The following is a 14,007-nucleotide window of genomic DNA, read 5'->3' as shown; positions in this document are numbered from 1 at the left end:
GACACTGTGAGGATCAGAGCTGCTAAAACAGTCACTGCTGGGCAGAAGCACAGACATTTCTCCCCATGGTGACCGACACTGACACCGACACCAAACCCACACTTCACCCTCTCAGGCAAAGCAAAAAGAATGTCACCTTGTCTCCTTCCAGTTCCCAACGTGTGCGGCGCTTCCTGGGAGCAGTTGACTCCCTAATGACAACAATTCTGTCCCCAGTGTTCAGGAGGCTGACATCTGGAGACGCTGCATGCCCTGTGTGGCTCCATGAGAAAGCGCCTCAAGAGAACATGCTGCTTTTCCATCAAGAACAGACTGATGCGCCTGGACAGTGTGGCTCAGTGGGTGAGCGTCGACCCAGCACCAAGAGGTCACCGGTTTGATTCCCGGTCAGGGCACATGCCGGGTTGTGGGCCAAACCCCCAGTGGGGGGCATGCAGGAGGCTACCAGTCAGTGTTCTCTCTCATTGATGTTTCTATCTCTCTCTCCCTCTCTCTCTAAAATCAATAAAGAAAAAAAAAAGAACAGACTGATGAAAACTTGGTCACCTTGGTCGTTGTGAGTGTGTTTTCCTTTTAAGAACCTGGTATGCAAATGTGTGTGTGTGTGTGTGTGTGTGTGTGTGTATACATGTGTGCATGTGTGTGTATGTTATTTGGCAAGCCAGGACTTCTGAAATCTAATCAGTTGACACCTTTTTGCAAGAAATTTTTTTTCCAAAATGCTTTCGAATCTGAGTCCTCCTTCCACGTGGAGCAAAGGGTGAGTCTGAGCCGGCTCCAGGCTGCGGGGCAGGGAGGGGGCCAGCGTTTTGCAGGTGAGAACAGGGATAAAGCTATGGGACATCTGGACCTAGGCAGACAGCAACTGCCCGGAAACCCCGGTTTTCCTTGTTGGGCGGAGAGCAGCTCTGAGTGTGGCCGAAGGAAGGACAGTTAATGGAAATCTCAGGATTAGCAACCAAAAAACCCCAGTGGACCCACCTGGCACATCATTTGGCCTCACCCTCAGCCTGAGGTGCAGGTGGAGAGAATCGTCCTAGCGTCAGTGGCTCTGACTCAGTGGTTCTCAGCCTTCCTGACGCCCGACCCTCTAACACAGCGCCCGTGTTGTATGTGGGCGCATCTCATGTGGGCGGACCCGCCTGGAGACGGACAGAGGAGCCGTGTCTCGGTTCCTAAGACCAGCGGAAACATGTGTTTTCGATGGTCTTAGGCGACCCCTGTGAAAGGGTCGTTCGACCCCCAAAGGGGTTGCGACCCACAGGTTGAGACTGCTGCTAAGGATTAAAGGTCGAGTCACTATAAGAGCCCGAGTCAGCCATTGTGGATCCAAATCCCAGTTTCATCATGACTAGTCCTGTAACCATGGGCTAGTGCCTACACCTCTGATTTATTTAGTTATTTAATTTTATCCTCACCCGAGGATATTTTTACTTTTATCTTCAGATAGAGCAGGAGGGAGAGAGGGAGAAGGAGAGAGAGAGAAACATCGATGTGAGAGAGATACATCCATTGGTTGCCACCTGCATGACCCCAACCGGGGCTGGAGACGAACCACAACCGAGGTACATGCCCTTGGCCAGAATCGAACCCGGCACTTCTTGGTCTGCGGGCTGACGCTCTAAACGCTGAGCCAAACCAGCCAGGGCATGCCTACACCTCTGTATGCGTCAGTTTCCTCATCTGTTACGTGGGGATAGTTAAAACCTCATAGGATTACTGCGAGGATGAAATCCAATAAGACATGTGAAGTATTTAGCTGTGCCTGGCACATAGCAAGTGCCCAATAAGTTAGCTGGCAAGATGACAATGATGATGACAGAATGAATCAACCATGCAAGTAGGTGGTAGGGGTCTCAGTAAGCCTCAGCTGAATCTGGGTCTATTTCTGTCTGAAGAGAAGATTCCTCAGCCACATCAAATTTTCAAATAGTCATGCAGGAGGCAAGGGATTCCCACTGGGAGTCGGTCCTTCTCGTCCAGCCTGGGTGCATCTGAGAACGTGGCAAGGCTGCTCTGAGGACAGGAGGAACAGATGGGCAAGCTCCGCAGAGGCCTCCCACATCTCCAGGGTGACACACGGTGGAGTGTGGTCCAGCCCCCCTTGCGCCTCTGCAAACCCAGACCACCTGCCTGGAGACGTGAGGGGGCAGAGCCCGGCAGCCTTGCTGGACGTCTGAACGCATCCTGACGGCTGGCTTCTTGTGACTCCTATTTCCTAAGCCAAGGGCTACGGGCTTGAAGTGGTGGAGACGGTGGTCTCCACCTGACGACAGGCCACGCAGGTTCGGGATGTCAGCCCCAGCCAGGCGGCTGCCCGAGAACCGGGTAAGGAAGAGCATCAAGGGCTCCCTTTACTGGGCACCGGCTATGTGCCAGGTGCCTTTCAGATGACCGACACGCCACTGCGGACCTCCGCAGCTGTTCTGCACGACCCCAACTCCGGTCTTAGGCAGATTACTTCAGCGGACTGCACAGTGAGCGCCACAAGGGTTGGGGCTGTGCCAGCTTGTCCACTGTCGCCTCTCCACAGCCCAGCATGGCGCTTGGCACACAGTAGGTGCTTAATGAACATGAGCCAATGGGGTGAATTTTATTTCGAATTCTCTGTTTGGAAAGTCCGATCTGAGCCCTGGCCGGTTTGGCTCAGCGGTTGGAGCGCTGGCCTGCGGTATAGAGAGACCCGGGTTCGGTTCCTGCTAAGGGCATGTACCTCGGTTGCAGTTTGTCCCCGGCCCTGGTTGGTTGTGCGGGTGGCAGCCACTCGATGTGTCCCTTCACATCGATGTTTCTCTCTCTTTCTCTTCCTCTCTCTCCCTCCTGCTCTATCTGAACAAAAAATGGAAAATGTCCTCGGTTGAGGATTAAAAAAAAAAAAAAAGAAAGTCCGATCTGAGATACTGCTTTGAGTGACAATGTCCAACCAGGAGAGGCCCCAAATAATAATATAAATAGGAGTTCTGGAGTCAGAGAAAGGGATCAAAATCTTAGTTCTTAGACTGTTACTCCACCTTCCTCTAAATCTTACTCTTCTCATCTGAAAAACGGGGTCGTTGTGAGGGATGAAGACCGTGTCTGTAAATCCCCGAGCAAACCCAGGCAGAGCTGGGCCTTCGCCAACGGCCGCTGTCATACTACGGCTGTTACTACTGTTCTAGTCATTACCGGTTGTGGGCAGCTCTGCATTTCAACAGGTCATCGTTTCCGGGCCCTGAGCACAGCCAAGTGCCATCAACCCAGCGCAGAGCTCTGGGTGGGACCTGCCTGGGGCCTGCTCCCGCCAGGCTGGCCTCAGCTCTGGTCCTGTGGTGGGCAACAGGCTGGGTATCACTCCTGCCCCTGTCTGTGAGGGGACCCCTTGGCCAAGCTCCTGGGCTCTCACCCAAGCATCCTCCAAGCCGGGAGGCCAGGTAGGGAGATAGGAAAGTCCCTCATTTGTAGACAAAGAACTTGAGGTCAGTAAGAATGATGAGGCCTCAGCTGAGAATTAATCACAGAGGCTAGAATCCAACTAAGGTCTTCTGGCTGCTCACTGAACGTGAAGTTCTAGTATGTGTTCAGGGAACGAGGCTGGCTACATAGTGGGTATAAGGATAAGATGCTGTGGCAATCACTGGTGCTAGTCATTACACAGTTCTGGCTCTCCCCTTCTGAGCACGGCTGGGAATACATTTACGGGCCCCTCTTAGACATTACGAACGTCCACGTGCCTTGCTTTGGCCAGTGAAACCTGACCTGTGTCCCTGCCTGGTGAAAGTGTTTTAAGAGCCATGCATAAATCACCACATTCTCCGTCTCTTTCTGAGGAACCACATGTTGAGAGGGAGCCCCCACGGGCCTGGGTCTCTGAGTGACCACATGATCAGAGCCTCCTGCCTGTCCTCGGAGGACAGGTAGCATGAGTGAGAAATGCACATTTGTTGGGTTATACCTCTAAGATTTTGGGGGATGTTTGTCACTGCAGTAAAACTTAGCCTATCCTGACTGATACAATGTGAATGTTTATAATGTTAAACTTCAATTCACTGATAAAGCATGCACTCTGTTGGCTTTATCCCAGGCAAAGGAGGCACAGAGGTTGGTCAGACATGACCCCTGTCCTCAAGGGGCTTCTCATCTAGACATTCATTTGAAAGGAAGCTGACCACACTGAGCCTGAGGGAAGGACAGACCGGCTGTGAGGGGCACCTTGCGAATGGTGGCAAATCCCCAAAGCAGTAACCCTCTGTTCTCTAAAACATCACCCCAAGGTGGTGAAGATGGTAATTCTATAGGAAGCTGTTCTGGAGAAGAGGGAAGGAAGGAAGAGCTACAGCCAGGAGGGAGTGGGGAGGGGAGGAGGGCGAGGGACTGCGTGCCAGGCGACTAGGTGGGATTTACTGCTATATTTCATCGCTACGTCTCGGGGCACCCAGAAAACAATTAGTGGGTTCAAATGCATTAGAGTAATTCCTCTTTTACGTCCCCTAACTCAGATAATGACAGCTTCCCTGCAATTAGGTGAGGGTCTCCTCTGTGAGATTAATCGGGTGTTAAACAAGCAGATCTGCCCAAAACCAGACAGCCGAGCTGGAATGAATTAGATGTGATACAGCAGCTCCAGGCAAAGGGTGAATAATTCATTCGTTATCACGGCCAGCTGGAGACTCAATGATGCCCCACTGGTTACATGAGGCCAGGACACGGGAGGAGGCTGTCGAGGAAGAGGGGAGAAGGTGACAGGAGGGAACAGGAACTGGGGACATAAACAGCTTGGCTCGAGGTTTAGCATCAGAGGGTTCTTGCCACCTGGAGTCGCTGAGAAGCCCGGCAGGGTGGGTGGGAGGAGCCTGTCGCAGAGAGAGCGGGGCCAGTCTCCATGGATGTGTCCAGCAGCTGCTCACATTCAGAACAGGCCACGGCCAAGTGGGCGACAGACCCCTTCTCAGAGTGTTCTTGACCAAGGTCAAGGCAAAGTGTACCGGAGTTCTTCCTCGCCCCCCGTCCAGACCCAGGTGGGATGGGATGTTATTAAAGGGGGCGGGAGGGGGAAGCAATCGGGCTGATCGAGAACAAAGACTCCTGTTCAGAGTCTTCGGGCCGTGAGTCCTGCCTTCGGAAGGTGGGCTGGACTTCCACCCACTGGGCTTCCGGTCCGATTCCTCCCAAATCCTTGTCATTCGGAGCTCCCCCCCCAGCTTCGTCTTCTTTTGAAATGTAGCGGTTTTCTAAGGGAAATGTGGACGACCTATGTGCCACGTGGAGAGGACCCTCTCCTCTCAAACATGGGTGAGTATCTGTGCCACGTGCTGGGAACACAGAGAGAAGCATGACATGAGGTCTTCCTGGGAAGGAGTGTCACGCGAGTCGGGGAGGTCGACATGCAGACGCTGCCGCCGACTCACAGCGAGGCTTATCCCTTCCCTGGTCATGTTCCACCTGGGATGTGCCAGGCACAGTGACAGACTCAGGATACTGCCCCTGTCCACCCTCCCCTGCTGCGGTTCCTGGCCAGGGCTGCGCAGCAGAATGGCCCAGGGGTGCTGTTTCCCAGATGGGGTGCCTGACCCACTCCATGTAGGGCCCTGGCATATGCATGTTGGGAAAAGAAGTGCCCAGGTGGCTCTGATGTGAACTCCTAGGTAACAAATATTCGCGGACCAGAAGGCCAGAGGAGGAGACAGGCAGTTATAAGAGCAAGACCCGTGTGGGGAAGATGCTCGGGAAGAACGGAAGTGACTGGGAGAGACGGTCCAGCGCTGGGGTGGAGATGGCACAGTCTCCAGCAGACTGCCCGCCCTGCCACCTGCTAGCTCTGTTATTCCAGTTCACTCATCTGTAAAATGGGCGTGATCACAGTATCAGCCTCAGAGATACACGTGAAGAGCCTGGAACTGTGCCCAGCACGTGGAAATGCCGAATGAGTTATATCAGCTGGTGCTGCTGCCGTTACCACTGCTGCTATTATTATTAACAGTATTATTACTGGGATCTATTATTATGATTAATCTTTTATTGGAATGTAGTGTTACTATTATTGGAGGGGAAGCTTCCAGACAAAGTGAGCCCTGAAAAGTGGGGAGTTATTTAGAAAAGATGGAGAGAGAACACGGTTTGTGGAAACAGCCAAGTTGGCCGGAGCCCAGTGTGAGGCAGAGGGTGGTGGGAGAAGATGCTGGAAGGCAGCTCCTGAGTGGGGCCCGTGAGTCATGCTAAGTCTGCTCTTGATCTGGAGAATAGTGGGGGTGTTGGAGGCCCCTGGGGTCGGCTGAGTTGCTGGATGCGTATCTGAGTGTGTATGTGTGTGTGAGTGTGTGTATCTGAGTGTGTGAGTGTGTGTGAGAGTCTGCGTACGTGGGTGAGCTGCAGGCTGCCTGGGGCCAATATCCCTCCAACTCCTCCATCTACAGGACCTGCCCAAACTACTCACTGACTCCTTGATTCAGGGACCGGTGTCCAGCCAGTCAGACTCCTTAGCCAGGCATTTGAGACCTTGTGCCAGGCTCCTGCCCTAACCATTTCCCACCGTTCCGCTCCTGTTCCCTTTCATAGGCTACAGAAACACCGGACTTCATGCTCCCAAACCCTCCGGAGAAGCCTGCCTTGGCCCTGCTGACCCCACCCTCCAGAGCGCCCTTCCCTCCGGCTGCAATGGAGGACCCGGCGACCCTTCAAGGTCTAGGTCCTCTGCACAGTACAGCTCCTGGTTAGAAGCGAGGGCTCTGGGGCCCATCGCCCTGGGGTCAAGTCCTGGCTCTGGCACTTAGGATACCCCCGAGGCTGAAGTGTGTCATCCGTGAGGCTGGGACAAGAGCCCCAGGGTTGCAGTGACACTGCCCGAGACCCTGCAGGAAATGCTCAGAACAGCCTGGCACACAGTGAATCCGAGCACACCAGCACCTGCTCGATGCCCTCACAGAGCCGGGCCCCTCATCTTCCTGGGAGAGGGTGGGGCACAGGCAGGCCCCGCCTCCAGGGAGTTCACGGGCAACACAGGGGCCGGAAAGTAGACACAAAACGACAAGCTCCTCTAGCTCCGCGACGCTCCGCATTCCCATGCACAGTAGGTGCTCAGACTGGACGTTAGAGGAAGAAGCGTGTACTGAGTGTACCCAAATCGGGGCAGGTACTTTCATATTCATCGTCTCACTTGAATCTCCCGACGAGCCTTCGAGGGAAGTATTCGAAGTCCCATATTCGGAAGGGAACTGAGGCTCCGAGAGATGAAGTGACCTGCCCAAGGTCCAAAGCTAGTTAGTGTCACAGTCAGGACCCAAACCCAGGTCTGCCTAATACCAAAGCCCAGTCCTTTTTGGTTGGCCATGAAGGTCCGGGAGAGGGAGCAGCGGCCAGGAAAGAGGCAGGAAGGCCCATCCCCCAAGAGGCTGAGGTGCAGGGACATCTCAGTGTCTCAACAACCGGATCTGCCCCCCAGAGGCCACCTGCCTCCCTCCCGCCCAGTTTCCAGCCTCACATTCCGGAGGCAGCTGATGGGCGGACGCACTTCCGACCGCCACAGCCAAATGGAAAATGGTAATTAATTCAACTTGATCCGTAGGGGAACTGAAGAGTTGGCTTGTATTAATGATCTGAAGTTAACATGTAATTTATGCTAATTGCAGCCAAAGACAGGCCTTTCTCCTCTAAATTGAGAATCGGTCCTGTTAATAAGATCACGTCCCTGTCTGCAGTGAGGAGCCTGGCAGATGGTCTGCTGCATGGTTTGGGGGAAAGAGACTAGGAAAGGAGCAAAATGATGACAGCACAGAGAATGACAACTGTTCAAGAGCGTCCCCCATGGGGAGCAGCTTAGAGAGCGAGAGGAGTCTGCAGCCACCCCCTGGACCTGCAGGGGCTCCAACCTGAAGGTTGTTAGAGGACGTGTTGACCAGGACCCAGCATGGTTGACTGCCTGACCTCCATGCTCTCTGGCTTTTGCCACTGCCCAGAGGTGACATCAGTCTCTTAGTGCAGATGGAGAGATGGCTGTCTGGGGAGGCTGTGTCCTCGCCTAACCCAGGTCCCCCAGGGGAGCAGAGGCAGGACTCACAGCCAGGCCTCAGCTGACTGCAAAGCCCATGCCTCCCTCTCCCCGCACGAGCGCCTGGGTCACGGTCAGAGTCTGGATTACTGCCTGGCCCTCCCCCTCCGCTGTGGGCGGAGTGCCCAATTCTGCCCACTGACCTAGGACTGGGCTGTCACTTGCTTTGGCAGAACGCATGGAAAATGAAAAATCATCCAAAATTCTTTGCCGCTTCTCCCACCCAGAAGAGGAGTCTGTTCCCCGCTGCGCCCCCTGGTCTCTGACCAGGCCTGCGCCTTGGAAGCCACAGGAGGTGGCAGGACCGATGCGCCCCGGAACCTTGGCCCTGAGAGGCCTCGCAGGTTTCACTCTGCGTCTGGAAACGCTGCCCCGGGCACATCACACAAGGCAGTCAGGCAGGCCGCTGGGGCTGAGAGGTCTGGGGAGGGACGGAGGCACACTGGGCACTGCCAGCGCCATGGCCAGACAGCGAGTGAGGTCCACGTGGACGCCCCAGGCGTTCCAGCTCCATGGCGACGGCAGGAGTGCGGCGAGGAGCGGCCCTGCCTAGTGGATCCGGAGACCCACGGCGACAGACCGACTTACTGCTGCCCGAGCGCTGAGGCTGCACAGGTGGTGTGCAGTCAAAGAACCGACACCGGATGTTAGTAAAAACGACACGAGCAGAGGTCTCAGGTGGCGCCTGTGGGTTGGCTTAGCTCTGGCACTCTACTGATGGGGCAGAAGAGAGCATGCCCTGGTGGCTGCTGCCCCGTGACCTCACCAGGACAATACACGAGGAGCAGATCCGAGCCCAGCCCGCAGTCTGGGGCCGAGCCTATGCAACGTGTAGCCAGAAACAGGCTGTTCTCGAGCAACCGAACCCAGACAGCCTGCAGTTCCCGGGCACGAAACACTTGGTGTTGGGACCCTCTGAGTTTGGGGGGTGGTCTGTCATGTGGCATCGCTGCAGCAATAGCTGACGGATGCACCCATCCTGCCTCTCTGTGACCCATACCATTTTATAGCAAAGACGGGGTTCTGTGTGAGAGACAGCCCCCCTATTTTCCCCGAGACAGAGTCTGACGATCTCATTACCATTTGCACACAGTCGCGGGAACACAGAACAGGGCATCATGCCGTAGGAGGCAAGGGCGTTGCTGCAGCTCAGTAAAGCCATTTCCTGGAGGGGCTGAAGAGCTGAGGATGGGGAGATGCTGTGGGTCCAGGGGTTCCTCCCAGCAGGCCTGGAGGCCGGGGTGGATTTTCTGTGGCAGGTGGAGCAGGTAAGGGATGCCTTTTTGACTTGCTCTGTCTCTGCTGATGCTGGGGAGGGGAAGCCTGGAAACCCACCTTTACCAGAGCTCTGGATTCAGCCCGAACTCCTCAGTGGCTTTTCCCTGACCTCTGACCCCAGGCTGGATTTTTCCTGCTGAAAACAGCTCAGAGCTGACCCCGCAGGTCCTTCTGCACAGTGGTCCCAGGTGACCCAAAGTTGCTGGAAATAGGACAGAGGTGTCCCCCATTGCTTACGGATGTGGACAAAGCTACACGGGAAGGAGGCTGTTGAAAGCTAAGGGGGCACCGGGGTCCTCCACAGGGCACAGAGGAGGTGGCGAGGCCCGCTGCAGGGCTCACACAGCCGCTCGGCCCTTCCATAGTGAATGTCAAGGATGACGTCCATCTTGCCTTTGCAGCCAGGAAAATAGCTCCGATCCCCAGTCCATTTTAGCAAAAGATAAAGAACAGGAATGAATCATGCTCCTGAGCTCAGGGTCTCTTCCATGCCCGCTGGTGACGCCAACACCAAAAATAACACCAGTCAGCCCTGACTCATCGGCTTGCCTCAGCTCCAGCCAACGGCGGACATTGCCACCCCTCCGGGCTTGTTAGCGACTGGTCAGCAATCAGATCACAGGCTGGGGCTGACCACGGACAGTGGCCAGGGGCCACCTTCAGGCATAGCCTTAGGTTGGCAGACACTCTGAAGAGCAGAAGCTGCAAACTGGCATCCTCGAGCTGAACTTGGTCAATGAGGGGTTTTACAATTTGCAAAAACACTATACATGGGGTACCTGGCTTGCTCCTCAAAGCAAGTGCGTGGGGTGGGAATTACTAACTCTATTTTGTAAGTGGGGAAGCTGAGGCTCAGAGGCCCTCAGGGACGGCCTGAGGGAGAAAGCTAAGTGCTACTCCAGCCCTCCCACCCACCCTCTGCTCTCAGGACAAGGACTCCTGTCTTAGTCGCTTCTCTAGCCTTTAGGGTCCTGCTCTGGCTACGCTTCACCAGAAGAGAGAGCAGCCTGGGTCGCACAAACAGTGGGCCACTCCCAGGTGCCCCACGCCCTGCACCCCACACCCCCAGCCCCCTCCTAGGGCAGCCTCTGCTGACATCTGTCCCACACCCGCATTCTGTCCTGGACACCTCACCCACCCGAGGCCAGGGCAGGGACACTCAAGGTTTCCGCTGCCTTGGCACAGAAAGTATGCCACCGGAGGCACGACACACTCCCAGAGGTCTCTGCAGCGGGTTCAATGGTGTCCCCCAACAGGTCCACTTGGAACCTGTGAATGAGACCTCATTTGGAAAAGGTGTCTGCTGATATAATTAAATTATGCAGATGCAATTAGTTAAGGATCCCGAGATGAGGTCATCCTGGATTTGGTGGGCCCTAAATCCAACGTGTCCTCAGAAGACAGAAAGGAGGTGGCGCGAAGACGGTGCGGTGTGTCAACAGCCTAGGGTGCGAGCATGCCGGCAACCCCGCTGGCTGAGAGGCGAGGAAGGAGCCTTGGGGGGGCGGGGCGGCCAACACCTTGACTTTTAACTTTCCGGCCCCTCCTCTTCCTCCTTCAAGAACATGCATCAGAACACCACGGCCAGTGTCATTACTCTGGGACTGTCTCACATCCATGCTAATTTATGCACAGAAAAAAGAATCAATTTTCCAACTGACTTAATGATTTTGTCTATTTCCAAGCTGTTTTAAGCTGTGAGCTATTATTTCTAAAAGCTGAGAACACAGTCACAGGCTCAGGACTCCGGGTCCTGCACCTCGGCACGGGGGCTACACCTGGGGAGGGCCTGTGAAGGGAAACCTGACTCACCTTTTTTTTTTATTATCCTCCCCGGAGGACATTTTTGCATTTATCTTCAGATAGAGCGGGAGGGAGAGAGGGAGGAAGAGAGAGAGAGAGAAACATCAACGTGAGAGAGACACTTCGAGTGGTTGCCACCCACACGACCCCAACTGGGGCTGGGGACAAACTACGACCGAGGTACATGCCCTTAGCGGGAACCGAACCTGGGACTCTCTGGTCCACGAGCTGACGCTCTAACCACTGAGCCAAACCGGCCAGGGCCTGACTCACCTTTCTCCTGCGCCATCTCGTGCAGGCAGAAGTAGATGACTCTGGCTCCCAGGCTGAAGCCAATCAAAGTGACAGGTCGCTGGCCCTGGGAGAAAAAGGGCAGGTGTCAGGGAGGGGACACGGCCAGTTCGAGCAGAACTTCAGCCCGGACGAGGGCGGCCCCTGCACACTCAGCGCCTGCCTTGAGGAATGAGTGATGCGTGCGCTGTTCCTGGCCCCGAGCTCCGAGGTCTCGGTCGGGGCGTCGACACCCTGCTTTACACAGGAGCGCACCTGACGCTGGAGCCGCTGCCTCCGAGGCCGACAGGCGGGCTCCGGCTGCGGTACCTTCCTTTCACCTCAAACCGTTACCCAGCTGCTGCCTTTTCTGCCCCCGAGACAGGACTCATCCATCGCCTGGCAAATGACGGCAGTCGAGTGGGGCCCTTCGGAGCCGAGGAGAGGAGGGGGAAGGTGCCCCCAGGTGCGATGGGGGGAAAGGCAAAGAGGGACGTGGGAGGGACGGCTGTTCTGCTTCTAGTTGGGCAGGTGTGACGTGAACTAGCGACCTTACATTACAAGAGTGGGTAGTGAGTTAGACGGAGAGAGGAGCGTCCTCACTAAAGAACTTGTAGAAAAGGCAACTCATAAGAAAAAGGTCATCTGGGGTATCTGGGTACAGGTTCCACCTGGAAGGGGAGGGAAGGAGCGGATGAGCTCTAAACGTCCAGTCTGGCCTCACCAGTCTGTTCCTTTTCCTTGTTTTTGCACCAATATGTGTATCCACACCTCTTCCCCACCTCCATTTACCACCATAGAAAACCGTTCAACAGCCCTGGCCGGTTTGGCTCAGCAGTTAGAGCATCCACCTGCGGTCCCGAGAGACCCGGGTTCGGTTCCCGCTAGGGGCGCGTACCTCGGTTGCAGTTTGTCTCCGGCCCTGGTTGGTCGCGCGGGTGGCAGCCACTCGATGTGTCCCTTTCACATCGATGTTTCCCTCTCTCTCTCTCTCTTCCTCTCTCTCCCTCCCACTCTGTCTGTCCAGGAAATGGAAAAATGTCCTCGGATGAGGATTAAAAAGAAAACTGTTCAACAATACCCCAATTCTGCAGGAACCTCGTGACAGAGGCTGCTATTCACCTCCCAACGCCCATGCAGCCACCCACGTCTTGGTGACAGAACTTCCGAGTCCTCCTGGGCTCCCTGGCCAAAGGCTGAGTTTCTCTAACTCCCCTGTAGCTAGGGACGACCACAGGGCTGAGCCCTGGCCAGGGCCATGAAGGGAAGCGATAGGTGTGACTTCCAAGCATGCCCTTCACCACCCCCTCTTGCCTCCGACTGTCTGGAACGTGCATGTAACCAGGACCGTGTTACGTGGTACTTGGAACACTGATGATTTGCTCAGAGGGTGGCCCTACACTTCTGGGGAGAAGCACCTGGCCTGGTCTGTACCTGCAGGTGCCTCTGTTATTCCATCCTCACCTAGGGACACAGTCTGTAATTCTTACCGGTCCAGCCTAGGATACTTTCGTGCCTTGAACTGGAGGAGCAGTGAAGACCACCCACTCCCCCGAAGCCACGGGGCCACCTCCACACAGACATCTTTAGGGCTCGTGTCTGTGCACTGTCAGCCCCTCATTTCCCCCTGGGCCCCACCCACAACCATTCCCAGGTACCTGCTGCCGCGAGAGCAGGATGTGGGCCAGGTGCTTGCCAACCTCTGCGGATCGGTGGAGACACACCCCCCAGGGGTTGTCGATGACGTTGGCGACAGTGAGGAGGGAGGCCGGCCAGGTGAGGGCAGCCGCGATGCCTGGGGAGATGAATTGTGAGTGATGAAGGCAGTGGGGTCTGGTGGGGAAGTGGTTAGCCGGCTGCTAGATGCCCGAGTGAGCACATGCAGAGTCTCCACCTTGGAACCCACACGTTCTCCAAGGGCTGTCAGACTGCTGAACAGCAAAGAACATGGACTGACACACGGACTCTAGATCCCTCCTGTTCAGGCATCTGTCATGTGTGAGACTCCAGAGATGGTCCCAATTGGTCACTGCACCTGGTACCCCCCATGTAGCCTCAGAACTCTGTAGTGGCCCTGCCCCTGCCCTGCCCATCCACCGTGGGCACAGCCTCCTGACTTGCTTTGGCCAATGAGATGTTAGTAGGTGTGAGATTTAGATGGACCTGGGCATGGAGGCTAGCCTCTCATGTACTACACCACCGGTGTGGGCTAGCCTGTGATCCCAGGAGGAGGAGAGGCCAGTGGAGCAGAGCCCAGTTGCCTCAGTTTCCCCAGATCAGGCTAGCCTAGATCAGTGGACAGTCCGCTGACCCACAGATGCATGAGCAGGCCCAGCAGAGATCAACCAAATGAAGCCTCATGTCTCTGGAGCTATTATGATAGATGATGGTTATTTTAAGTCACTGAGTTTTGGCGTGGCTTCTTACGCAGCAATAACTAACTGACACATTCTGTGATAATGTGATTGGCTGTTTACCTGTCTCCTCCCCACAAAGACTCTACAGTTCTCACAGACAGGGATGCAGTCTTGACCTCTCCATGTTCCTAGGGTCCAGCACAGTGCCTGGCTCACCGGGGGCCTCAGGTAAGCAGAGGCATGTACCAGCATGGGTTGGGAAGCAGTGGGCATGCTGCT

The 14,007-nt window shown here is 55.4% G+C and overlaps 1 protein-coding gene across 5 annotated transcripts in view; it reads right to left on the bottom strand.

The window, feature by feature from the left end:
* The window catches only part of TMCO4 (transmembrane and coiled-coil domains 4), an 84,793-nt gene that overhangs the window by 30,141 nt on the left and 40,645 nt on the right, over positions 1–14,007 (bottom strand). For 4 of the 5 annotated variants that reach the window (XM_036257231.1, XM_036257232.1, XM_036257230.1 and 1 more), the window contains 2 exons: positions 13,030–13,166; positions 11,375–11,459 (listed from right to left, as the gene is read on the bottom strand). In XM_036257231.1, coding sequence (XP_036113124.1) covers positions 11,375–11,459; positions 13,030–13,166 — 222 coding nt within the window. Of the gene's footprint in view, positions 1–11,111; positions 11,155–11,374; positions 11,460–13,029; positions 13,167–14,007 lie in introns of those variants that run through there. The other variant, XM_036257235.1, reaches the window with a different exon arrangement.

This window comes from Molossus molossus, unplaced genomic scaffold (assembly GCF_014108415.1).
Source record: "Molossus molossus isolate mMolMol1 unplaced genomic scaffold, mMolMol1.p scaffold_m16_p_12, whole genome shotgun sequence".
Taxonomy (NCBI): Eukaryota; Metazoa; Chordata; class Mammalia; order Chiroptera; family Molossidae; genus Molossus; species Molossus molossus.
The sequence above is the reverse complement of the archived record's forward strand: the minus strand, read 5'-3'. Positions and strand labels throughout refer to the sequence as shown.